This window comes from Blennius ocellaris (genome assembly GCF_963422515.1).
Source record: "Blennius ocellaris genome assembly, chromosome: 10".
NCBI lineage: Eukaryota > Metazoa > Chordata > Actinopteri > Blenniiformes > Blenniidae > Blennius > Blennius ocellaris.
Window position 1 is genome coordinate 19,785,142 of NC_137659.1, and position 27,192 is coordinate 19,812,333.

The window sequence follows — 27,192 nt, forward strand, 5'->3', positions numbered from 1 at the left end:
CATGACAGTGCGGCGGCGGGCCGTCGTGCGCCGCGACAGGACGCTGAGACTGGTTGTCAGAATGCAGAAGTTTCTGCATTCTGACAGTTAATGTGATTTTTCAAACATTAGTCTGGGAAGACGGAAAGAGTCGACCCAAAACCAACCGGAGGAAAACGTCTCCCGGTCTCGTCAGTCTGGTCGTGCTCATGTGTGCCGACATGAAACTCGCCATGTTTATCAAGGTGTGTTTTGTTGTGAATGATGATCCGGCGATGACTAATCCAAATACCTACACTTCTACAGTAACACATCTGTAAACAGACGGCGCGGACGTTGTGCCGCAGAACCACACACGGAACTGGTTCAGGCTGCGTCATTGTAAGACAGCTTTTGAAGAACAAATGGCTGAAATAAAATAAAAAAGGATTGTGACTGTTTTTTTTAGTTTTTTTTTACTCTGCAATATTTAAGAAGAAGTGATACTCCTTGGACTTTAACCACACTGAGAATCGTTTCTGGTGAGAGTCAAACTGAAGAGCAAAACATCAGGAAATCTGTGTTTAATAGTTCACTTTGTTGTTCATGAATGTGATTTAATAGAAACGCTGTTTATTTCCCCTTTAAATTGTTCTGCATTTGTAGAGATTCGTCAGCTCTTGTACGTCAACACCAAACAGCTTTTCTTTGCTGTCGACTCCTGTTTGGCGATATTTTCAAAAATATTGACAATGTAACTCTATCAATTTAACATACTCTGCCCCGTACACAACAGGCCCCAGGCAATATTGTCATAAATGATCTTATAACCCATTCAAGTGTTTGGCACTACGGCCCAAACACTCTTCTGAGAGCAGTTTGCATGTTCTGCCTCTGCTGACACTCTGTTTGACCTGGGAAGGACTGGGGGACCTGTTCAGTGTCATCCATGCCTTCGCCAAGGTTGAAAAGACTTTCAGACGTTCACAGATCGCAAGTCAAGGCATCGCACCGTCGTCAGACGTCCTCGCTGCGCTTTGAATGAGCTCTTGTGTGTCGTGAGATCCCTTCACTTTTAGGCGTTGGCTGGTATGGTTACATAATAGAAAACTTCCGAGTCGTAAATGCAAGCACCAGAGGAGATCATGTTTGGAAACATTGTCTTCATCTTGAGCATGCAGGGTTGGATCCAAGTTGCAATGACCTGCAGCTGGACAGACACCTCTTCAGGTAGCAGAATGCGAGTTCCGGATCAGCGGCTGCCCTCCCAGTAGCAGTAGCAGCAGTAGCAGTGATCTGGTAATGGGTCACCGCTGTGGATTCCTGTGCAGGACCCTTAACCTCCCATTGTGTCGGGGACAAAACGTGCGCACCTGGGACGGAACGGCGGAGACACACAATCCGCGTCTTGATGCAAAATGGACACGTAGCACGCCAGCGACTTGGAACGCCCCCCCCCCCCCACCACCACCACCCCCCCCCGCCACTGAGCCAACTCTACGCCAGGTTTTAGAATCCCGCAGGAGCTCATGCAGCTACACTGGACACGTAAACCCTCCCCGACTGCATATTAGTTAAAAATAATGTTTAATTCATTAGGTCGTCTCCCAGTCTAGGTCGACCCACATCGGGTAACGCAATCTTCGTGGCGTTCTGAAGGTCGAACAGCAGCCATGCAAGAGCGCGCTAGTTGGTCTCTGCTCTAATAGGTAAGGCAGCAACGGTGCATCATGTGGACGTACGGCGCCACGTCACCGGCGTGGGGAGGAAACAAAAACAGGACCGCAAGCCTTTTTTTTTTTTTCCTTTTCAAACACTGTATTTCTTCTCCATCTCCACACAACCATCAAAATGACATGTTTAGAGTTTAGAATGTTTTATTATAGTTTATTGTGATAGCATTTTCATTTTTTCTTTTTTTTAGGTTTTATTTTTTCCAAAGAACAAACACAGCAAATAACGTTGAGGGGGGGAGGGGGGAGGAGGAGGAGGAGGAGAGGGAGGAAGAGGAGGGGAGAGCAAGAGAGGAGGGCCACATTGATAAAGATAGATAGATCAATCCATAGATAGGTAGGTAGGTAGATAGATGCATCAGGTTTGGCGTGATCCTGCCCCCTGTAGCCCCTCTGGGTCCATACACACACACACACACACACACACACACACACACACACACACACACACACACACACACATACATACATACACACGCACGCACACGCACCATGTCGTTTTACAAAGAATAACCATCATCAGAATAAGATTAATAACTGTCTGAATATATCTAGGAGTTAAAAAAAGAAAAAAAAAAGAAAATAAGAGGGAAACAGATTCACTCACGCGGATGTGAAACCCAAAACAGTTATACAGTTTAGCCTGGAGAGAAAACACAGCTAGGGGTTAGATAGGCAGGAATATATGTACGCATACATACACTGTATGCAGGCAGGGGGGGGATGGGGGGATGGGGGGGTTGTGTGTGTGCGCGCAAGAAGGGGATGGATAGAAAATATCACGGGTTCAGATTCAATTCAAATGCCCGAATTGAGACACAAACGTCAAACTAGGCCTTTTATTCTTCTTATTTATTTGACCCCTCAAAGACTTTAAAGTGTGCAGCGATGCACAGCTAATGCACGGCCGACTATCTAGTTAGTGGTAAAACGCCTTCCTGCAGGTAAAAGGTCATTCATTTTAGCAGCTGTCCAAATCTCCCAGGGAGGTGGAGTTAAGGCAGACAGCTGGTCTCCGCTCACGTTAAAAGGGGGGGGGGGGGGCTTCACGGTGACGTTTGTCCCCGTTTGTCTGGTGTCCTTTTTCTTTGACAAAACACAGGTAAACACAATATTTTGGCATTAAGAGTCATTACAGAGCCATTGTTACCACATAGTCTGAGGAGGGGGGGGGTGGGGGGGAGGACGATGAGTAACTGAAGCAGTACAATATAATCATAACAGTAAAATGGAAGCAAAAAGGAAAAAAAAAAAAAAAAAAGCCATTGCAGCAGTCGACGGAGCAAGCTTCTAAACAGTATACATTACATATCTGCCAGCTAATTCATGGCGGGAATCTCAACTTGTTTAGAAGGGAGGCGCTGTGACATTTCCAGTTGGAGTCTGTTCTCCACCAGGGACTTTCAATGCCTCTCTGTACGGCCCTGCTAACAGCCCGTTATCACTCACGACTTGTCATTTAAAAGAAAGGGCACCAGCGGCCCTGACGTAGGAGGGCAGAGCGCTGCCTCTGGGCTGAAAGTGTTTAAAATGCTAAAAAGCCATTCCAGGGTCCAAACTGATCTTTTTTTTTGTTTTGTCGTCATTTAATTTTTTTTAAATAAAGCCCCTGGTGTAGTAACTTCCCACACCAACGTGTCAAGCTTCACCCTAAACAGCCAAGAAAGCTACAGTAACCTAAAGAGCCATATATACAGAAATAAGCCTGATAAATACAGTTTAACAAAAAAAAAAAGAGGAAAAAAGTCAATTTCCAATCTATTTTTCTTTTTACTTCATAATGGCACCCACTGCTCTCAACATCCCTTCACGTTCCCTGCTTTCCTGCTTTCCTTTCCCGTGGTTCTTCACACTCGACAGTTTGGTCTTTTATTCTCTCCCCAGGCGAATTAAAGACACTCTTGAAGCCACAGCCATTTTTTTTTTGTAGTGTTCATTAAATACAGATCGTCTGCAAGACAAAAATGGGCACAAAGACTAAAAAGGAATCAAAACAGCGGGATGAGAAAAAAAAAAAAAAGAGGGGGGAAGAAAGAACCATAAAATGACATGATTTGCATGTTTTTGTTTATGGACAGATAATACAGAATGAGTGGAGGGCCTCGCACACACTTGCGTCGTCCCTATACACACAGGCACAGCATGAAAACTGACTCAGCAAGTAGAAACACGTTCCCCGCCATCGACGTTGCCGTTAAAAAACATGCACAGATGTGTGTGTATAGACACAACATGGCGCCTGGTCCGTACTGTCAGCTGTTAAGAGCGCCAAACTCCTAAACCCCCCCCCCCCCCCGGGGTCCCGTCTCTATCCAGACAAAGTCAACTCACCATCGCCCAAAAATAGTTGCGTGTGATTCTGAGGTGTTGAAACATCCAACAACATCCACATGTAGACAGAAGGAGATGTTTTGGGGGTTTTGTTTTTTTTTGTTTTTTTTTTACAAAAAAGAAAAGCTTAAAATCTGTTCACCCAACAACAACAAAAAAAAAAAGAAGAAACAAACAAATGACGTGAAATACAAATTGTCCGGGTTACGTTGCTAAATAAACAGGTGAAGTTGACTCTGCCCTAAGACTGTAGGAAGTCAGAATGACTTATGGGGGGGGGTGTGGAGGGGGGAGGGGGCACAGCTCCGAGACCCTCGAGGATGGTCAAGAGAGTCAGGAGAGATGAAACGGAGTGGGATAAGAACACAGGGATTAATGGATGAAGGGAAGGAGTGGGAGATGGAGGGAGACAGAGGTTAAACTGTTAGTGAGCCTGGACAGTTTGTAGAAACGCAAAGGAGGGTCGGAGGAGGAGGAGGAGAGGAGGAGAGGAGGAGCAGGAGGAGAGGAGGAGCAGGAGGAGCAGGGGTCTGGGTCGGAGGAAGAGGAGGAGTGGTGTTGTGGGGCTTCAGCAGCAGCCGCCTCCAGCCTGGTGGCTTCCCTGGCTACTGGAGAGTGTGGAGTTGGTGGTGGGGTGCTGGGGTCCAATCTTAATGCCGTTAGCCTGCGTGGAGGACACAGAGAGAGAGAGAAAAGACAAACGTGATGAAGTGGAAACACCGGACGCGGGCGTGGCGGCCATGTTTGATTGTGGGACAGGGCGCCTTTGTGGAGAGTTGTCAGGTTGTCTTTGTGGACTTACTCCGTTAATCCAAACACTTACTTGTTAGGCTGAGCGATGAACCGAATCTGGCTAAATCAATGTGTCTTTTTGTTTTGGAAAGTTACCATAAGAAAAAAACAAAAACCTTTTCACATGAATGCCAAGGCCCTAACTAGGAGAATCCAGACAGTTTGGAGGCGAAGGAACGGAGTCGCTGCTGAGCGAGAAAGTAAAGAAGGTCGCGTGTGTGTTTATATGAGCTCTGGAAGCAAATCTCAGCTTTAAATTCTTGTCGACTTTGGATAATATTTCACTGAATCATGGAACATCTATCATAAACAGACCAGAAATGATGCTTTTCAATATGTCTCATTCCATATGACCATTCCTGCTTCTTATATTTTCACATTAATGCAGGATGTCCTGTGGTCACGGTGCCGAAACAAAGCGTCTGTATCAAGTTTCCTCGTACTGCCCGTTACCTTCTCCTGTTATTGTCCGTCATCTCAACAAAAGTAGAACCAAGAGCGTATTAACCACGACAAGTGATGAAATTTAATTATGGCCCGGGCCAAAAAAATGTCTAATTATGAACTGGAACTCAATAAAAGAGGCTCAAGAGTGACTGTGTGTGTTATTGCTTTCATGGTGAGATTAACACTGCACACTGCCTGCAGGGGTTCCTATTAGATCACATCACAGACCAAGCAACAGGTGCTGCTGCTCTGCACAAAGGCAAAGGAAACGGCAGCAGCACTCAAGGACACCAGGAGGAAAAAAAAAAAAACAACAACCAGAAAGGCCCGTATAAAAGAGAGAATGGGAGCGGGAGAGGGAGGCAGGTGGGTGGTGGGGAGACACTTTCATCTGGCTGACTCCCTCGCTCGGCGCTGTAGTGCTCACTCTCCCTCTCTGCGTTTCATCATCTCGCTCTCCGCGGCCGCAGCACACTTCTAGCCTCGCTCGCTCTCTCCTTCTGTATATATTTATCTCGCTGCCTCTCAGAGCAACTCCCCCTCCTACACTCGGTAGCCGTAGTGCCTCTGGGAAACACTGTATGCCTTTAAATCACATTTATTGAGCTAAGGCCATGTGTGTGTGTGTGTGTGTGTGTGTGTGTGTGTGTGTGTGTGTGTGTGTGTGTGTGTGCGAGTGCTTTCTCATAGTGGCTGCCAACATTTCTGGTGGGGCTTCCCTCGCTCGTTCTCGCAGCCAGTCAGCTGATGTGGTTTGGCCGGCCGGCCTGCCTTTCGCTCCGTCTTACTGTTACTAATAACAAAAACACTGGCGTCCTGGCGCTCTCTGCAGCCCCGCCTGCCCAGCGCCTCAGCTCGTCGGCTCGCCGGCTGCGGGGCCTCGATGTGCTGCGAAACAGATGTGGAGCAGACCAGCGGACTCTTGTTTATAAGCTGCGGCGGGGCCTACCGGCAGCGCACACAGAAGTGTTCTCACACGTTTGCCGGCGCTCACAGGCCTGGATGGTGTGTGTGTGTGTGAGAGAGGGGACTGTAACGTGATTCACGTCATGTGACTGCGCGGGGCAGGGAAGCATATTTTGTGCTCAACAGGCAGAGGAGACGGCCATCTGGATGACGGGACGGCAGACAGCAGGGCCTTCACGCTGCAGGTTTTCCACCTTCCATCAAATAAAAACAGGATTATGTGCCGAGAATGAAAGAAGTATTAGATTAAAGGCGCGACGCAAAAGCTCCGGTGTTAAACGGCAGTCGCGTCACAGGGAGAGTGGTGGACCACAGGTGTGGTGGCGGCAGCCCCAGGAAACTATTTACCACGGTTCAGTTCTTGCTGCAGACGCTGACGCTTGCGATGTGAAACGTATCAGAGTGTCTCTCTTGTTTTGGGAAGAGGTGAAGCATCATCACCACTGTGAGAACAGCCTCAGTTCAAGCCCAGCTAGTTTGCTGTTCCTCTTGTGCGCACGTGACTTTTCTCCCTCATAACAAACGCACGTTGACGGTTAATCAGTAACTGTAGAGCTGCCCGGGAGTGTGAATGTGAATGTTGACGGTCCTCTGTCTGTCTGGGATCAACTCTTGGGGAACGTATCAAAGGTCGAAGCTGTTTTAACTTGTTAACCAGCTAATCGAGTTCAGATAAACTTTCCAACCAGTGATGGATAACATCAGTGTGGGCGTGCACACGTGCAGGAACAACAACCTCCGAGGTGTGTCACGCTCGCCGGGGTTGCTGCAGCCGAGCGACTGAGGAAATACGAAACAAGGTCAGTTCCCAGCCTGGTCTCGAGTCTCATTTGAGCGAACGCGGGACGTGATGGGCACGAGGAGGCGTTTTATTACAGCGGGACTTTGTGAGCCCGCGCAGCTGAAGAATTCATGCCAGTGCTGTGACGCCCTCTGACTTTGTATAAGCAACCGAGAGCCCTCAGCTTATGACAAATAATGACAAGAATCCCAGGTTGTAGAGCACCCATTGTGTAACAACACCACTTAAAGTGTGTGGAATGCTGCACGATTGCATCTCCAACTGAATCCTCTCTTCCTCTTCCTCTTTCTCTCTCTCTCTCTCTCTCTCTCTCCCTGACCAGACGTGTGCATTACGACTGTTAACACAACCTGGACCTCTTTCCATTGATCAACATGACATCTTTGCTATAGTAGTTTCTGCGTGGACTGTACTCAGCGCCTCATGACAGATCTGCAGCTTAGTGGGAGCAAACAAACTAATGAATCAAACTCCTCCCCCCCCTCTCTGACAAGAAAGCAACTGACATGACCAGAGTGTCAGTCTGAATGAATGAAGTGAAGCGAGATAGAAACGAGGGCTAAATATCAGGTTGATGTCGGCCCGTGTTCAATGAAACTGACAGGACGAATCAACCTTAGCGCCGAGACGTTTTCCTCGCTCGCCGGGCACGTCCTCAAAAGTCAAACCTGAACAAAAGTGAACTCTGTCGGCGCTTCCACTGAATAGGTGGGAGTGCGCTACTCCCGACACGTCCCGCAGAAACCAGGGGGACAGCAACCCTACACCCGTGGACACGTCGAGCAATGATCCCACGTCAACCGTGTTCCTGGATCACATCGGTGCGGCGAGTTAAAAAGCCCCCGCCGACTCTCGGCCTGTGCCGAATCGGCCCGGGAGCCTCCACTTTCCTGGCGGCTTGGCCGTTTCGCTAAGACGACAACAATCTGGCCGGCTGGTTCACAAACTTCCTGGCTGGATAGGCAGCTTACAGGCTGACTGGCTGGCTGAGTGTTTGTTTTCTTGCTGAATGACTGAGACCCTGTGGGATGTGAGGAATTTATGAGCTGGCAAGATGCCGAGAGAGTGAGACAGATAAAGAGAGAGAGAGAGAGCACGAGTGGAAAATAGAGCAGAGGAGAGGAGGAACGCAGGGAGTTTTGCTTGGCTGGAGTCAAAGGAAGAAGAGAGGAGGACCCCCCCCCCCCCCCCCCCCCCCTCCCCTCCCTCCTCTTTTTGAGGCTGGAGGGAGCGTGGAAAACCACACACACTGCTGGAAAACCACACTGAGGAAAAACTAGGGGAGGGAAAGAGAAGAACAAAGACCAGAGGAGAGGAAGAAAGCGGAAAAAAAACCAAGCAGAATATAGAGGTTTGGGGGAGGAGGGGAAAAAAAAAACAAAAAAACAAAAAAACAGATGAGCAGTGCATCTCACCTCGTTGTTGATATCAAACACTCCCTCCTGAATCTTCTCATAGATCTCCTTGGCTGTGTTGATGAACGCCTGAGACGGAGACAGGAAGCGAGACAGACAGAGAGAGAGAGAGGGAGAGAGAGAGGAGGAGATTTAATTTATATTTGGATGTTCACTCCCATGAACGAAGCCGCTCTTGTCGAAAATAAAAGACGACGACTTCCCATCATTGGGGAATGCAAAACAGATTCGACGTGAACTTCAGGGGCTCAGGCAAACTTCTCGACATGCAGACGTCTGACTTTCGCCGTCTCGCTCAAGATTCCTGTCAAGACTAGAAAAGCTTACAAGATGGTAACAAGCTCGCCATCGCACCGTGAAACTACCACTCCGGCTTTTGAAGCTTCCGTGCGGCGGCGACAGAAAGTGTGCGTTCATTTGCTCATATAAAAATGACAATCTCATCCATTCCGCATTCATAAAGGGGCTGGCTGCACAAGAACTATGCATCCACATGTCATGCTGGTAGAAAAACACAGCCTGGAGACTAAACAACCAAACTTGGACGTCACGAGACAAAGTGTGTGGATCTGAAGCCTGTTTGGTACAAAAGTCAAGGCCTGACGACGACACCAGGCTCTACTTCATACAAGACGACAACATTGGGCACAAATAAAGGCAAAAGCTTTTTTTTTTTTTTTTTTAATAATAATTTGATGCAATACATTTTCTTGCCCATGTGCTTAAAAATGGATGCGAAAAACACAAGTAAGATGGAAGAAAATGCATTGGTGGTTTCATGAAGTTGAGTTTGAATGGTGAGAAGAATCCAGAGTGAAGGCGGCGTCACAAATGTACTTGGAGTTTGTGAATTAAAGCCCAAGCCAGCAACACGCGAGATCACCGCATTGTTGTTGTTCGTAGCTTATTCGCATTTGAATTATTTATATAAAAACAAAGTGTGGGGATCCCTAAGTAATTGGAGGATCCTCTGAAAGCTGTTCTGTGGAGTTTTAAGATTACTTTAAGAAGGTATAATTCCGCGGGGAATACTCTCAAAGCTTCTTCCAGGGCCCGCAGAAGCGGAGTAGAGACGACTGAAGACGCCATAAGAAGAGGCAGTTGCTCTTTTGAGCTGATTAGCCATAAGATCAGAGCCTGACGCACAACCAGACGATACACAACACGTGTTTGTCCCGTCACTCTACACACAAATACTCAAGGCTTTCCGACAGCAGAGCAGTGATCAGAGATGATTGAATGAAATGGGACTGGAGCTCCCTGAGCGGCTGGTCTAGGACTATGCTATTCGTGCGTTTGTCTCTAGGAATAGTCTCTTAGGGCGTGTGTGTGTGTGGGCGTGTGTGTGTTGTGTGTGTGTGTGTGTGTGTGTGTGTGTGTCTCCAGGGTTTAAACTAAAGCTACACCCGGTACATTTAAAGATCTCAAATCAGCACTGATCACAGACACTCCTGTCCATAAAGGAACAAAGTAACAGCACAGACTCATTTCACTCACAAAGAGTGCAAAAAAGTATATTAATAAAACCCGAAACAAAAAGAAAAACCTCTGTCAGGCCATGAGAAAGTGTTTGAGGAACTGAAAATATGTCCTGAACTTCTATCTGACACCCTGTCAGAAATAGACTTGGGAGCTGCTGGGTGCTCTCTAGTGTGCTCTGTCCTGTTCACTCCTGTCCTCTTTCCCTCACCGCATCACTGCACCCCTTGTTCCATCACATCTTACACTTCCTGTTCTCAACTTCAGCTAATGGAAGTTCAAATATGTGCAGATCAGAAGATAAGAGGACAATGGAACGTTAAAAGACCAAAAAAAAATAAAAAAAGAATAATAAAACGAGCATATTAGGGCATAAAAGGAAAAAGAGGAATGGAGAAAAGCAGATGGAAAGAGGAGACAAGTGGTTTAAGGGTAACAATTGCAATTGAAGGACATCGAATATATATCAGATCATTTAAAGTTACGTCAAAGAGTGCACGACAAAAATCTGGGAGGGAGTTTAAAAAAAAAAAGGTGGAAAAAATGACAGATGTGAGTGGATGTTGAAGATCGGACCTCAATGAAAGAGGGATGTGAAGAGGAAGAAAGGAGAGGCGATGAGACGATGAAAAGATGCTTACAGGAATCTCTCCCTATCTGTCTCCGAGGACCATCCCATCAGCCCCGGTGTCCACCCACAGACCCTGACGACAAACCCCGCGTGCTGATTGGACGCTTGATGTCGCTGAGGGGAGGCGGGGTGGAGGTTATGAATATGTATGAACTATAACTGGTTGATATACTGCGAGGGAGACGGAGGGAGATGATGGGAGGAAGGGACTGAGGGAGGTGGAGGGGTGGAGGGGGGGGGTGAATGGAGGAGGGCAGGAAGACACAGAGGAGAAGGGGGTGGAAGGCACGTCGGAGGAGTGGGGGAGGAAGAAAAGGATGGTGAGTGGAAGGGGGGGAGGTGAAGGAGGAGAGGTAAAGAGCAAATGATGGACGCCGAGGGATGAGGAGGGATGGAGCGAGGAGAGATGAAGGGAAGGGAGGAGAGGCGCGGTATCAGGAGGATTCAGAGGACACTAATGAGACAAATTAATCATACCACACACACACACACACACACACACACACACACACACACACACACACACACACACACACACACACACACACACACACACACACACACACACACACACACACACACACACACACACACACACACACACACACACACACACACACACACACACACACACACACATGCACGCACACACACACACCCCTCCCCCCTCATCTTAACCCCAGAGAGAGCTCTCCTCCACAGTAGTGTGGGTGTGTGTGTTTGTATGATATAGGCCAGGCAAGAGAGGCTAGAAAAATCAATGTAAACACACGCACTGCGCGCGCACACGCGCAAAAAAACAACAACACAAAACCCCACGCACGCGCCCAGGCGGCGCTGCCCCTAGCTGGCACGCTGTGCAGTGTAGGATGGGATTATTTATGTGATTGGATAAGTGAGAAAGGGGTCCCGCAGGACGGCGCCATGCATTCATTACGCACAACAACACCAGGGGTGTGTCGTCGCGAGGAGGCGGAGCAGCGCTCACTGGGCTTCATGACGCTAATGTGGAGCTGGCAAGGTTAAGATGGAGCGCGGTGGTCCGTAGTGCTACAGGTCAACCGGGAGGGGGGGGGGGATATGTTCAGAGGGGGCAATTTTGCCTGCATTCAGACAGGAAAAACTCAATTTGCTTTGCATCATTCGTCAAAACTGTGTGGACTGAACTCATATTGTGCTGCACTGACCGAGAGATGTGACCGGGGGATCATTTCAGAGGTTCCTAAATGTTGAGGGAAATACTGAAGCAAACGGAAAATACTTTCAGAATCTCTCAGATAAACCTAGAATTCTAACGAGAAGCACCATTTATGGCAGCGGTAGCCTGGAGGTCAAAGAGGCCAGATGAATGTGGAGGTCTACAGGCCCGACGCCCTCTTCCAAGCAGACCGCTGTGGCTCCAGAAGCTTCACTGCCACCGGCTATGTGGAGTTAAGGTCAACTATGAAGACGTGTGAAGAAAAATATTCCCGAGAGGATCGATAAAACGAGGCTTTCTGACTTTTTCGTCCCTCCATTCATTCTAAAGTAGCTTCCGGAGGGCTGAAGCTTATACCAGCAACCAGCCGTCCACGCCTGCTTCCAGACGCACAAATTACCACACTGACTGCGGGTTCGTAGCCAGAATGATGCATGCAGACACAGGATGAACATGCACACTTCAGAATCAAGGCCAAACCCAGATTACAAACAAATCGTTCAAGAAAGTGATCACACCATCCGCCTGTTAGACATCTACGACAAATTACTAGGATTATAAAGGGTCCGTCATAAGCAGCAAAGAATGGGGAGGAAAAAAAGACACTACAGCAAGAAGAAACTGCACAGGCACTCCAAAACAATTCACTCGTTAATCAGTCTTTGTGTTACTACACAATTAGTTGCACACCCTCCAAGAAAAAGACTGACATCTGTACTTCTTTCTTTAGTTTGAGGATTTAAGGAGCGTCTGATCAACACTGGCTTGAGATTTAAAGGGTTATTTCCATTGGATGCAAACTTAATGGTGAATACTGGCCTGCACATTTAAACAGGTTTCAAAGGAAAGAGAATGTATTGAAGAGGTCAATGTAAATTAATAAATACAATACTAACCAAAATAAGCAGTGTTGTGGGATCTAAAAATCAGCCAAAGGAGATTGAAATGTCCTTGATTAATGCATCCTCACTGCAAACAGCATGAGGTCCATGAATTCTTTATAGGCTTTTGAAAATGAGGTTGGGTTGTTAAACAGCTTATTCAAACCTGAATCCAGCAGTTCACTTTGACAGGGAATAAAAACTAGAAGAGTAAAACCTTTTACAGTTTTGACTGCAGAGGCACAACTTGTGGAAATTGGCCACAAATCTTTATATCACTCGGTGAACTTGGCATTTTTTTTTTCCATACGGAGAGCCTGACGGGGCCTTGGGGGGGTTTTCAAACACCTTATCTTTGAGACCTGACTGGATGTTTATGCATGAGAGGCAGGCTGGGTTGGAGTCGTGCTGAAAAGCGCAGTCAGGCTGCCGATGCTATAACTGGCACGGCCAACATGCTCGGAATGACAAGGTTAGCCCGCGCTAATACGGCGAAGGAATAGCGGGTTTATATTTAATCGGCTTGTTTAGAGTGCGAGGATGCCGTCCTTTACTGCCCATCACTTGAACGGGGATCGAGTTTTGAAAAAATGACCACCGACACCGAAATTGCTATTTTTTTCCCCTTCTCTAACCGCACATATGCAACGCGACAAAAATATATCTACGGGGGTGAAGCCGATGACATATCTCAGAGTTTGAGGACACGTGAGCGAGGCGCCGCCGCCGTCAAGGCTGGGAGGCTGCTGTTACAGCTCCGTACGAAGACGTCCGCGTCTGCATGTGCATGACAGTGTATGATTACCTCCTCCACATTAGAGGCAGTCTTGGCGGAGGTCTCCATGAATATGAGGCCGTGTTCTCTGGCGAACGCTTCCCCTTCCTCTTTCTTCACCTCTCTCCTCGACTCCAGGTCACTTAAAGAGACATACAATGCAGGTCATCAACATGGGGAGACAAAAAAAAAACCCCAAAACAACTCAGCTGTAACATTTGTCCATTTTATCACAATGGACATAGTTTATCATCTGCATTTTGGTATGTTGGCAAATATTCCAAGGTTTCATGGAAACATTAGTCGCTGTAAAAAATAAACAACACAGTTCCAAAGTGTTTATAATTGCATCAACACCAGCATTTAAAAAAAAAAAAAAAATCTAATGCAATGCTGTTACGTAAGCTCAAGAACATTGTGAGCAAGCAATTTTGTCAATAAGCAGCTGAAGTGTGTTGCAGAAGTGAACTTCCTCATTTCAGCTTGACGTGTTTACCAGAGAGCAGTCGGTGCTCTGCGCCTGTCACAACTTTATCTTTACACACCGGGACATTATATAACCTCCAGATAGAGCGGGCCGCGTCGAAGAAATAAGAAGTCACTTCCTCTTACCGACCCAAATCCAATTTGCAGATTTGACTTGGATTAGTGTGAAAGTCTTTTCTTTGGCTACATTGGAACATTAGTGCCAAAAAAAAACCTTGGAGGCGGTTCAGCTGTAAACGCATCAAAGCCCGCTTGGCCAAAAGTTAAATAAGCCATTGTTATACAGCACAACATTCTTAAACACCACTGCCACACATTGTTGACGGTCCAGCATTATGTAGGACAGTATGTACCCGTAAAAGAGAGAGAGAGAGAGAGAGAGAGAGAGAGAAAACAGGATCATACCTCTTGTTGCCAATAAGCATGATGACCATATTGGAGTTGGAATGTTGGCGGGCGTCCTCTAACCAGGTCGTCAAGTGGTTGAAGGTGTCCCTTCTGTTGGGAAACGGACAGATCGACGCTTTCAGTCTCGGCGCTGTGATGCACCTCGGGTGTCGCGGTGAAAACATCTGTTGCGCGCGTGGATTTCACACATTCTTCTCAGCCCCTCGTCACGCGACTGACAGGTGTGTCATTTACTTCCCGCAATATTCACGGCCACTTTAACAAGACACCTTTCCTCCGTCTATAGCGGTTGATGAGAACTGGCACTAGTATCGGACGTGACGCTGAATCAAGCAACAAGGGGGGGAAAAAAAAAAAAAAATCAAGCAGCTGTCGCAAACCATAAACTATAAAACAACTGCAAACCAGATTCAGTCAATGCCACAATCTTATTAGGGAGTGCAGAGTTTGATAGTGTTGTTAAAATGTTGGATGTGTATCCAGCTGGTAGCACAGAGGTTTTGCCAGAGCATAATCAAAACCCGTTTGTTTGTGTTGCTTCAAGTTGTTTGTCGAGGAGTTTTCACTCTTGTGTTCTGAAACGCATGCAGCATCAGAAAACACAGAGATCTCCATGTGTATTTAAAAAAAAAAAGAAAGAGGGCCAGCTGTGTAAAGAAGTGTTTCCCACACAACTCATCCCAGAAGAAGGTTGCTATTTTGTAAAGGCCCAACACAATTTGTGTATTTATTCACACCACAGTGAGGTGGATGTTCTGAAGTAATGGGACAAGGTCAGAAGGTCAACAAATAATTGGGGGGGGGGGGGGGAAGTCCTCCTCTGGGGATCAGGTAGATCAATAACAAATTTCCTGTCAATCTGGCCATCGATACAAGTTTCTCTGGCCAATAGTGCTGAGCACATGTGGAGGCTGCCGACAGGGTTCGTGAAGACAGATTACCTTGAAATCATCTGCTGGAAGTTCAGTAGGGACGGAACAAAACAAAAAAAAACAACAACAATGGATTTCTGAGACGTTGTAACCTTCCCGTGTAGACTCATAGACGGCTGTCTTTCCTCCACGTTTGGGAATATTTTGCATTTAATCTAGATTTAATCAACCACATTCAGTTATCGAAAAACATTACATTTAATAGTCCCCAAATACTGTCATTCTGACTTTTTCTTGGAAGCACAACAGCGTGCTGCCTGAAACATAATTAAAAACGTATTTCACGTTCATGTCCTTTAGATTTATTGACTCTAGCGATCCCACACCTTACATTTATAGAGAAATCGGCACATTAAAGCCAATTTTAGGCTCCTTTCTCGTGGAACCAGCTCCCGGTTCCACTTCAGGAAGCTGCCGCAGTCTTTTTTTTAAAGACCGTCTTAGTTGCATTGAGATGCTCCCACTCTCCGGATGTCACAAACACTATGAGTAACTCTCCTGTACTCTGTGCGCTCTCTCTCCTCTCTCCTCCCTCTCTCTCTCTCTCCTCTCTCCTCCCTCTCTCTCGCTCGGCGTCCTGAACCTTCCTGCATGCAGCGTGAGTTGCTTGTGATTGGCCGTGTTACCTTGTGATGTCATAGACTAGCAGTGCTCCGGCTGCTCCTCTGTAGTAAGACCTGGTGATGGACCGGAACGACTCCTGACCAGCCTGAAGAAACATACATATATTAATAAACAGAAATGGAAACCTGAATAATTGAAATGTCCACAGACACCGTCAAGACCTTTTTTTTTTTTTTTTCCCTTTTGGCTTTCTAACCCTGCTGCAGCCAAAGTCTAACGCTTTAGAAAGCCTGCTTGTTTGGTTCCACAACACACTCTCTACTAGTCGTGCTTAGTTTCTGCACAGTTTAGACATTTAGAGGGTCCTCATTCTCTGATAGATTCCAGCTCTGGGTTTTTCATCAGCTGGCAAGGGGGAAAGGACAGAGCGCGGCTTGTAACGGGATACAATGGAGTTTGTTCTCCATCTATCCATCACAATTCTTTCCTTTCTCGTCACTTGTGTGCCTCACCTCCCGCTTCCACCGCTTGTGACCAACAGAACGGCTCGTATTTGCTGCGGAGTCTCACAATATGGATTAGACTTGCAGCATTGATGTCATACCTGACAGCCTAGCTCCAACACCAGGTCACCTTGCTTATTCACCCACCCCCTTCTGTTATTCCCCCCACCCCCCTCATTGTCTCAGCTTTACTGCATCTTTCCATTCTTTATGAATCCCTGGGCCTCCTCTCTTTCCGCCACTGCTCTCACCATCCAGCGTTCTTGCCACCCCCTCTTCCATGCCTCGTCTATTCACCCGCTGTCTCCGTCCAACATACAGTAACAATGTTGTCTGTGTTCTTCTGGGCCCCGAGTCGAAAACAAAACGGCACTCTATCCTAAGCAGCTGCGAGCCCGGCACTGCGCTGACCTCATCTGAAAAAACCCAGACAGGCAGACAGACAGGCAGACGAGAACAGAGTCAATCTGTGAATCACTCGGCAACTCAAAAAGGAGCGGGATGCCAGTTGGTCACCCGGGAGGCCGGTCACCAGCGCACGACTCGTCAGTCACCAGGTGAAGGTAACCACCTCCGGAGCTGTTCAGACGCTCCGTCAGCGGCACAAGACAACAGGTTAGCTGGTCACTCGCACAGTCAGTCACTTATTCAGGGAGCAGTCAGCTGCCAGTAATGCTATTAGTGAATAAATGATAAATAAGGGTGAAAGAGAGGGAACGCTGTGTCTGTCTGCCATCTGCCCAACAGGCTTGTGTGATATCTCACACACACACACACACACACACACACACACACACACACACACACACACACACACACACACACACACACACACACACACACACACACACACACACACACACACACACACACACACACACACACACACACACACACACACACACACACACACACTAAGGTGTCGGTGAATTGAAAATCCAGAAATGGACTCTTGACAGCCGCTGTCCCACACACACACCCACATCCACACCCACACAAACACACACAGGGGTCCTGGTTGCCACTTGAACGTGGATTATTACACTCCTGATGGACCCGGTAAAAACCAGTCGCAATCCGGAGCGACAGAAACATGGAGACGTCCAGGATTTGAGAACCAGAGCTAACATGTTGGAGAGCTTTTCCTTCCATCTTCCTTATTAGAAATTGACAGTTTCTTCAATGGAGCTCTACTTCCACCTGCTGGTCAACTTCAGAAATGCATGTGAAGACATGCTGCGTGTAGTCTGACAAAAAACACGCTGCATCTTTAGTCCAAAGAGTAACACGTGGTCCTGAAACACTTAATAAACACTCTCTCTATGATTAAGAGGTGGAGTTCACCATAACAGCTTTCTCCAAGGAAGACAGAGCTTAATAAAAAAGAAGCCAGAGTGGAAAGGGAGGCCCAGCATGGGGGTATATATTATCACAGGGACTTTTACAGTGAGGGTTGTAGTAGTGAACACTTCAAACAGATGAAATACTACTGCAATAGAATTGAGATATACTCCAGAGGTACAGCAAAAGGGTAACAATGACTTGAGGCTTCAAACACTATAGTTTTTGTTTTTTTTCTTGTGTTAACTGGTGTGATTAAGACTGTTTTCTGTTATTCAAGGCTAATCTGGTCATCCCCTCTTGTGTTTTTCTAGACACTTTTACTGGTGGACTTTTGTTTTTGCCCGTCCTCCCGTCTCTTAATCATCCACCATCTATTCCTCTATATCCACGCCGGGGCCACGAGGCTCTTCTCCGGTCCACCACAGTGACATAATCAACCACCTTCACACTTACCATCAGTCTGGAACCACTAAATGCAGGTTTTTGGATTTGACACAGAAGACCCCCCCCACCCTTCACTTCACTTTATTAAACACAGATACGACACTGGTTTTCGTGTTCAACCAATAAGTAATCAGTCCAGTCTTTCTAGCACTGCTGTGAATATGAGAAACAAGTGCAGTCAGCACATTTCTAACTGTAAAAAAATATATTTATTCATTTATGATTTCCATGACACTCGTTTTTAGTTCAACTAACAAAAAAAAAGCTACTTTTATGTGGGCTTTAAATGCAACACGTCACGTTTATTAGGACTTGTAATACTTTACCAATAATGTCTTCTGAATTATTATTTTAAAAAAAACCTGAAGAGTTTTCAGAATTAATCAAATTTCCATATCTTTTAAGAAAAAACAAACCCTCTACCTGAAAAAAAAAAAAAAAAGATTTTGACTATTGGACATTAATGCTTTAGAGTTCAGAGACGAGTACAAGGTTAAACGCATTTCGTTGTGTTACACAATCGTGACCGACAATGTGAAACTCCAGGAGATATATTTACCGTATCCCAGATCTGCAATTTGATCTGTTTGCCATCTATAGTGATCATCCGCGCTCCGAACTCCACACCTGCACAAACACAAGAGAAGCTCCAATTAGATGATTGTCAATTCAACAGCCTTAGTGTGTTCAGATGATGTTTAATATTTTATCACATTAAAAACACTTTAAAATAACATTTGTTATTAGTGGTGCTGTGGGAATCAAACCAGCAAACCTCAGGTCCCAAGGCCGCTTCCACATCCTCTCGGACTTTTCTTTACCCACCTCCATTGTCTACATTCTTTTTTGAAGCAGTGTAAATGTAAAAGATCAAAGTAAAACAGATCATCTGGAATGTTCAAAAACACCAGAGAGAAATCTACATGTATAAACCTAATTTCTCAGAATCAGATAACTGCCGTTATTAGATAGAGAATTTCTCATTATACTGTTGACATGATCACGTAAATGATCCAATAACAGATTCCTAGTGTGTAAACAGGCTCACACAAAGTTGATTCATTTCACAACACAAATTACGAGAGTGATGCACCCTCTTCTCAGACTGGCGCTGGATCGCAGCCTACAAGGACTTGAGCCGATGTTATTGTGCAAGAAACAAACAAACATGAACGGAGCCCATCCACTGTGACATTTATGTGTTTGGAGAGAAATCCGCCAAACAATGGAGGAGGAGGAGGAAATGTGTGCGATCGTGGCTCAGAAAGAGAGATACTTGGGATGCCAATCTGGCAACAGGAGCTTGAAGTACTTGTTAGCATGTACTAGCATTTTATGTTAGCATTTAATGTTATGGTCGTTGAAGTGATGTAAGCAGCTACGACGAGCCCAGATATCTGTCATAGTCAGGATTTTATCGCAGGTTGTTTTTGGTCACAAGACCACGACAACAAAAAGCTGCTATGACTGATGACAATATTGACGTGTGGTGGTCTGAGTCAGATGCTTTATGAATCATGCTGTACATCACACAGATGAGATGCTCACCTAGTAACGCCTTTTAATCCGTGCACCTCTCTTCTTGTAACAAAAACGGCCATAATTAATAAATGGATCAACAGTAACGAGGGTCATTTTACGTTAAGACACGTGGTTTTATCAGGGGACGCAGTGCTGCGCTCAGTCGAGTCAGATTTAATCTTGCTGAATGTCAGCAGGCCAATAGTGAGCTCAACTTTGCTTATCTGACATATTCTTTATCTCCCACCGCAATAAAGCTTCATGATCGCAGTCATTTATTGCCAACATGTGGGCGATCCACCACTGGTACATGTTCCCACCTTTTAGCCAGTCAGCTCCAAATCTTATTGAAGTGTCTGAAGGCCGATTCATCCTCCATGAGAAGAAGAGGAAGAAAGTTCGGCAGTGCGGGGTCGTTAAAATGTCGGTGTGCAGGCTTACGTGATGCACCTGAACGCATCACGAAAAAAAAGCTGCCAGCTCCTGTAAGTTAAAACCAGACCTGCATCGCAGGCCGGACAAAAACTTTCTGTTATTGCTGAAGCAGTTCAGAGAAATGTCTTTTCTGAAAGCACTGGAGGCGAGAAATAAACTGCGGTTGAAAAGTGAATACACTGCTTCACAGCCGTGTGGCCGCTGTGAGGGGGCGTGGCCTGCGAGTTCGACAGCTTCGTATCGGAATACGAACAGTCCTGCAGAAAAAGACTTTTTTTTCCGGCAGCAGGCCGACGTCACTGCCGAGTTTTCTTCTTGTACGTACGGCTTCAAAAAGGGAGCAGGCCTTTAGACAACTTCCCAACAAGAGGCGTGTCCCTTTTCAAAGTTAAATACTAATGTTTGTATAATAACTCTTACCGATGGTGAGGTCATGAACAGGCTGAAACCTCTTGTCTGTGAACTGTAGTAATAGACATGACTTTCCAACACCTGCGGAAAAAAGAAGAAACAACATTAAACAACTGGAGCAAAATAAGAGCATGAAAAAAAAAAAGGATTTGGACATAAAATTTCAAACCATAAATGATAATGCTAATAATGCATACTGCACAGAGTAATGAAGCTAAGACAATGTCTTATGCTTACATATATATAATATCAAATACAGGAGTCATGGCGCTGCCATCCAGTTGAAATGATTCAAGAAAGCTGGTTAAATGCCATTTTTTCAAACTTATCTTAAATCAGACCATTTTACAAACTCTTGCCCCCCCCCCCCCCCTGCAGTTCCACCAGTGGCCTGTTACCATTCAGCAGTAAACCCTGCTTGTCCGAACGGTAAAATGTGAACCATCTTCACTACTACGGCCCGAAAAGGTTGTGAGACATCAGCGATCTCCAGGAGATCAAAAAGCTTTGTAGATACATGCACATTGTAGTTTTAGATAAGATAAGCGTTCGCTGTCGACTGTATTTACATATGCACATGAATAAGAGAATAATCAATGCCGAGAATGAGGAGGTGGACAAATTAAGATGCAAAGGAGGTAGGGAGAATCGACGGGGACTCGAGGAGGTGACAGAGAGGAACATGGTCTTCTGCCTCCGTGGTTTCCAAGGCTCACCATTGCCAGGCAGTGCGTTGCTAGGCAGGGACTGGTGTGACGACGGCGACGACGAGGGATGGAGAGATCTCGGGGAGGAAAGCCATATAAAGGCAACAGTCATGTCATTGTCGCCTCCACTGCACTTGCCTTGGCGGTAAACCGACCCTGAAGTGCGACATCATCATCTACGAGACTCCGAAAGCCAGCAGCCAAAATATAAACACTTATTCCTTAATTGGATAATTTAACCAGACAGCAATTAACAGATTGTTCTAACGCAGCAAACGGTCTCCAGCGGGCCATAATCAAAGCCTGCAGTGCCTTCAAATGGAGCAAGCAGCTACAATCACAGCGACGATGAACTGTGGTACAGCTTCCTGTGAGAGTCCTGTCCTCCAGCTTCTCGCTGTGGTAATAACTCCTCAGTGGAACACCGAATGGGAGCAGCCGTACTGAGCAGCCAGTCGACCGAAGGAACAAGTTGACTGTCATTGACAGGTGCAATAATTAAGTTCTGTTCTGTCAAAGCAAACACCAGCCAGACTAAACTGATGTGCAGTCATGATAAGCAGCGCTGGAAAACACCGAGCCTCCCTCTGCTCTATTAACTGTGGCGGCTCGACAACAGCAAACATTCTACATGCAATCAAGTTTTACGGCGCAACTCTCGCGAGTTGAAAGCGTCACACAAGGCAGGAACGGACTGCAGTTCAACAACAGGGAGAGGACAAACAAGACAAAGTGGAATACACACCAGGGCTCTGCTCATTAAATGTGGAAGGAAACCTGTGAAATGTGATTTCCCTTCTGAAGACTGACCTTAGCTGTTGTCATAGCAACGGGGCCTTCGCCACAGAGCCCTGTCCAAGGTGTCCCACCATGAGGACTAATCTGCAGATCTAACTGCTGCTTTTCACTGATCTTTACTGTCGGAATGAGGTTTTTCCCCACAACTGTGAATCAAAACAACAGAGGCTGCAGAAAGACAGTTAGAAACTAAAGTACTGGACATAATGTGACTAATGTGTGACATAACATCAACACAATTAGTAAGACTTGGGGCAGCTGGGCTAACTTTCCAGGCAAGCCATCAATTTGTTGACTCGCCACTAAAATACTGGGACAACCGACAAACGATCGAACCTTTACCAGTAACAGAGAGAGGCGGCAATTTAGTGTTTTAAGAGATATTTCTAATAACTCCACGGTTTGTAGATTTCATGCTTTCAAATGCTCTGCATGCCAATGAGGCGCTGTAACCTGAATCTCTGCTTAGTCAGCATATATAGCAAGAAATCCTAGCTCAGGACTCTGACAGGAAGGTTTGTCCAAGTGAGCTTTTCCTCGCACAATTACTACCGAGGAGCAGAATTCAAGTTTAAGGACAGATCTGAAACCGCTGCGCTGAAACCAATAGTCCAGTTGAAGTCATTTCTGAGGTATTTCAAAGCTTTTCTCTCTGAAAGAAAACCCGAGTTTAAGATCACATACATTTATACACGAAGAAGACGCGCAGACCATTCGTCTGGTTCAGATGCACCGTGACACAATCACAAACACATTGATCAGAATGTAGCCTGGTTTATGGACTAGCATGTTAGAGACCACTCACGTGACTGCTGAGCCTCACGTACCAACAACACTCACGTTCTGCAGATTGGAGTTGCCGATTTATTTGACATAGCACCGTCTTAAAAAAAAAAAGAAAAAGAAAAAAAAAAAGACCACTTCCAACACAATTCCACCACAGAACTGTGAGCTCCCGAGGGCCCCTGTTGTGAAACACTTGTCAGGGAAGATATAACACACAGCAGAGGGCAGCTTAACCAGGATCCGCTTGAAAAATGTCACTGACCAAATAGAGCTTATTGAAGCGGGAGTATGGATGTTTACCAGCATTACTCCACAAGTACTGAACGGGGGAGAGAGAAAGAAAAAAAAAGGAAATCAACACACACTTGACATCTCTCACTAAATGAGATTAAACTGTTCGGATGTGTCACGACGCAGCTCATAATCTTCAGAAGGAGGCCAAAGCGGTATGAGAAGCGAGAAGTCTCTGGAAACGTGCAGACCTACAGCCACTGCTCAGTAGAACAGACTATTTTGGAGGTTTTTTCGGAACTTTAACGGAGGCTATAATTTTCTCTTCGGAGTCAAACCGAGTTTGCCTTTCTGCCAGGCAGCTCTGCGGACAGCCGGTCTGGAGAGCATTGGCCGCAGAGAAAGTCCAACCTTCATTTTTCTCAATTAAACAGAACAGGTCAATCAATAGTCGTTGTGCTCCGTGGCTTGTATCAATGAGCAAAGCCTCTTCACCAGCACTCACACATTTTGTTTGGTATAAAACATTATGTACCCAAGCCAAAATAAAAAAAAATAAAAAAAAGCAGCCCATTTACTGGGTTAGGAAGCTTATTAAGTTTCATAACTGATCAACTGATTGTTCTTCTTCCGTTCCTGAAAGGGGACACAGTAATTAACAGTAGGCCCACACGATGAGTCCAATTTGTTCTCCAGCAGCTCTTGTTGTGCTGCCGAACCAGCGACACCCACCACAGCCAGTGGGTCTCCCACATGGTGCTGTGCAGGTGAGGGTTAGACTGTGGCCTGCTGGGTAGGAGAGGGGAGGGGAGGGGGACACCAACAACCCTACAGTCACTTCTTACAAAAAAAAAAGAAGCCCCAGATGTCAGAGCGGACCACCGTGAAGACCCAAACGGCTCGGTTTGAGTCGTTTCACTTGCGGCTATACGGTTATTTGCTTTAACTCAACATGGCACGAGGATACAAACAGGCACACCCAAGTCAAACTCCTGTACTCCTTAAGGAGCCATAGATAATGAAAAGCAGACGGCTGTGGAAAATTAGCAAATTGATCCACAGGAGGGCAAGATAAGGACCTCACGGAATGTATTATTATGAAGAAAACAAGCAAAAACAATGATCCAACTTTGTTATATTTCCAAAAAAAACATATAAACACTGACAGTTCTGCAAACACCCCAAGCACAATGTGGTTTGAGGCTATTTAAACAACACAGTGTCAATTTAGCGGCTCCTTTTCTTTCTGTTTCTATTAACCGGGGGTCACACCATCCAGTCATCACAGTGGAGACTTTTTTTTTTTTTTTATGTGGGACGCCCCATCATGTCCCCATGGGACTGCAAAGAAGACAACATATGTGACCTAATATTTTAATGCTTTTCTATTTTAAAGCGCACATCTTTTTTTAATCAACACAATGTTAGTGTTGACAGAATTTGTGTCAAGGTTCTGCAAAATTATCTCCCTTTTTAACATCGAAAGAGTCAATTCTAACTGTAATAAGCCACCTTGTAAATAACAATAAATTTTTTTTTACTTAATCCAGGTTGCATTTGAAAAAAACTAATTCCGGTCTCATCTAATTAGAGGACTAGTCCCAGGTTTCACAGAACCTGTCTGACTGCTTGTTCAGTATTCTAATACCAATAACAAACACGTCAGGGAATAGAACTCAAATCAACATAAATCAACCTGAATCACTGGAGTGCCATAAACTGAATTACTAAGACTGAGCAGACAATAAAGGATTTTTTTCTCTTTGTTGAATACGATTGCTTAATTTCAATAATAACAATAATAATAATAACTTTACTAATCCCTTGGGGGATTTATTTGACCGAAGTGAGCCATCGGTGTGTGGCCACAGTATGACGCCTGCCTGCCATGCCCTTCCAAAACCTGCCTGTTTATCTAGTGAGCAATCAGTCACTATTTTGCAGGCTGTTGCTCTATTACTTGATTCCTCTCACATGGGAACAGGAAGCTGAACACGTCTCGGCTCACAAGATCACATGAGATTACACCTACATGACAGCAAAGTTTCTATTCTGTAATTTGTTCAATTGTGGAGGACTTACACAAATGCGATGTTTTTAGTGTGAAATAGTCTTTCCATCGTGTTTTGTTTACGTGTCTCCTGGATCAATATGACAGAGTAATTTGTTTCAAACAGACTTAACAAAACATGGGACACAAAGGTTAGAACTTGGTACACTGACAGATTTCTGTCTGTTCTTTCCGTTTACTGGTTCTACGGCTACAGAAACTATCAGTTCAGGTTTTACTGGTAGCTACATAGCAACTTCTCGCCTTGAACAAACCGGGCAAGGAAAAAGAAACTTATTTAACCGGCATACAAAATGACAATTCGAAAATGCAGCTTACGCCGAATCCCCTCAAAACATGTAATAACACTATTATAGCTATAATACAGTGCACAAAGCTATTTCACATTATCTTTTCTGCAATACAAGATGTTTTTGGTTGCACCGAAGACGAAACTTGATATCTCCAGGGTAATTTGTGCTCTCTGAATTCAGTTTCAAGGAAAAGCGTGCTGCTATGGAGGTGCTGCACAGAAAGTATTTCTAGCATCCACGTACATGTAATCAAGCTGGGACCTTGGCTGTGGTTCTCCTCAGCACCCGCCTGAAGATATAAACAAGAGCAGGAGAAACGCAAACCTGTTCTGCAATGGCTGGTAAACATGCAGCCTGCTACAGAGCACATCTAATGGTCTGACCTGAATTACAAACCAACTTCGAGGCACTGAAGGAGTTTACACTCCACCATTTTCACCTGAATGCAGGATACCCGTTTAAAATGCATAGACGAGTTTTCCTCCTGGGAACCATCACTCGTAGTCTTCGTTGCTTAACGCAGTTCGATGTAAATGATCCTAACTCACAAAGAATGGAGTTAATGTTTTAAAGTTGACGTTAATGACTTGTCATTCAGGAACAGGATAAATCCACCTGCTGCCTCAACCCACACAAACCTGGGCAGGCCCCCCATCGCTGCAGCCAGCTGACAGTAAACAGATGACCGTACTACCCACTTATTCACAGGGGGGGCTTCCCTCAAAGCTGGATGGTTAATGGATGTAAATTATTCCATGTTGTGAGCGAGAAAAATCACACTACCCTGTGCAGATCGTGAGCTGAAACGTGATGAGAACTTAAGAGCTGCTCTACGCCATTTCATGGAATATTAGAGGCTTTAGCTTTTGGCCTCCTCTGCCAAGAAGCTAAGCTACTGTTGCCTGGGTTTCGTGTGATATAAATGTAGACACGAGAGAAAGAAACGGGGTTACATATTGTCTTGGTTCGCGGTTGTACGAAGTCGTGACGACTTTTTTTTTTCTTCTTCTGCTGAGTATATGCAACAGCAGCTAATGCTACAGGGGCTGTGATAGCATTAGCTCCCCCACCCTCGAACGGACAAAAGGCCCGACACAAACCTGTCGGTGTCAACACCTGCTGCCCCGGAGCAACACAGGCAATGTCTGCAAGTGGCTTTATGGCGCTCGCCGGTGTGTTTTGTGTATCGTTCGTGTACGTTAAGGGGAAATAATTGGAGCTGTCATCCCACCCCTCGCCTCTCGGCTTTTAACCACGTCATTGGACTATCCAACACTGCGGAAATACACCGCTAGGCTCGCGGCTAGCAGCTAGCTCCGAGCTAACTGCCAGCGTATCTGGCGCTTCGCCGCTGCGGCTCACCCGTGTCTCCGATGATGATGTATTTGAAGAGGTACGCGTACGCCATGGCCCCTGGTGTGTGCAGGCAGCTGTCTCGACCCGTGCGCCTTCGTGAAACCGACCGTGAACCGTGCGAGGAAGGTAGCTGACAGCCTGTTAGCCTGTTTTTTCTCAGCCGCTGCTCAAGGAAGGGACAATAAACAGCGAGAGCTTCGGCACGACGTCACACGGCACGACGTCACGCGGGCCCGCCCTCGCCACGCTACCCAGTGGTGCATTCAAGGTCCGCAGGAAAACTCGCCGAGCCCGACATTACTAACATTCGAGGTTTAAGGGATAACAGTTCCAGGATTGTTTTTTCTTTTTTATAAACACGTTTTTATAAATATTATATCATTCCAATTTAGTTTCAACATTGTTGATTAATCAAATTCATTGTGCAAATAGTTTATAAGTAATTAAGTACGTAAAGTCAGTCAGTCAGTCATTCAGACATACAGATAGATAGA

At 45.8% G+C, this 27,192-nt stretch overlaps 1 protein-coding gene across 1 annotated transcript; it reads right to left on the bottom strand.

Annotated features, from left to right (window-relative positions):
- Nucleotides 1-1,708: 1,708 nt before the first annotated feature.
- Nucleotides 1,709-26,856, bottom strand: rab2a (RAB2A, member RAS oncogene family). Its single transcript, XM_080503698.1, has 8 exons — nt 26,705-26,856; nt 20,466-20,537; nt 18,649-18,716; nt 15,861-15,943; nt 14,300-14,392; nt 13,439-13,550; nt 8,445-8,513; nt 1,709-4,686 (listed from the first exon to the last, which is right to left on the bottom strand). Exons 1-8 carry the CDS (start codon nt 26,748-26,750, stop codon nt 4,591-4,593), a joined length of 639 nt encoding a protein of 212 aa, XP_080359824.1. The 5' UTR covers nt 26,751-26,856; the 3' UTR covers nt 1,709-4,590.
- Between the last annotated feature and the right edge of the window lie 336 nt (nt 26,857-27,192).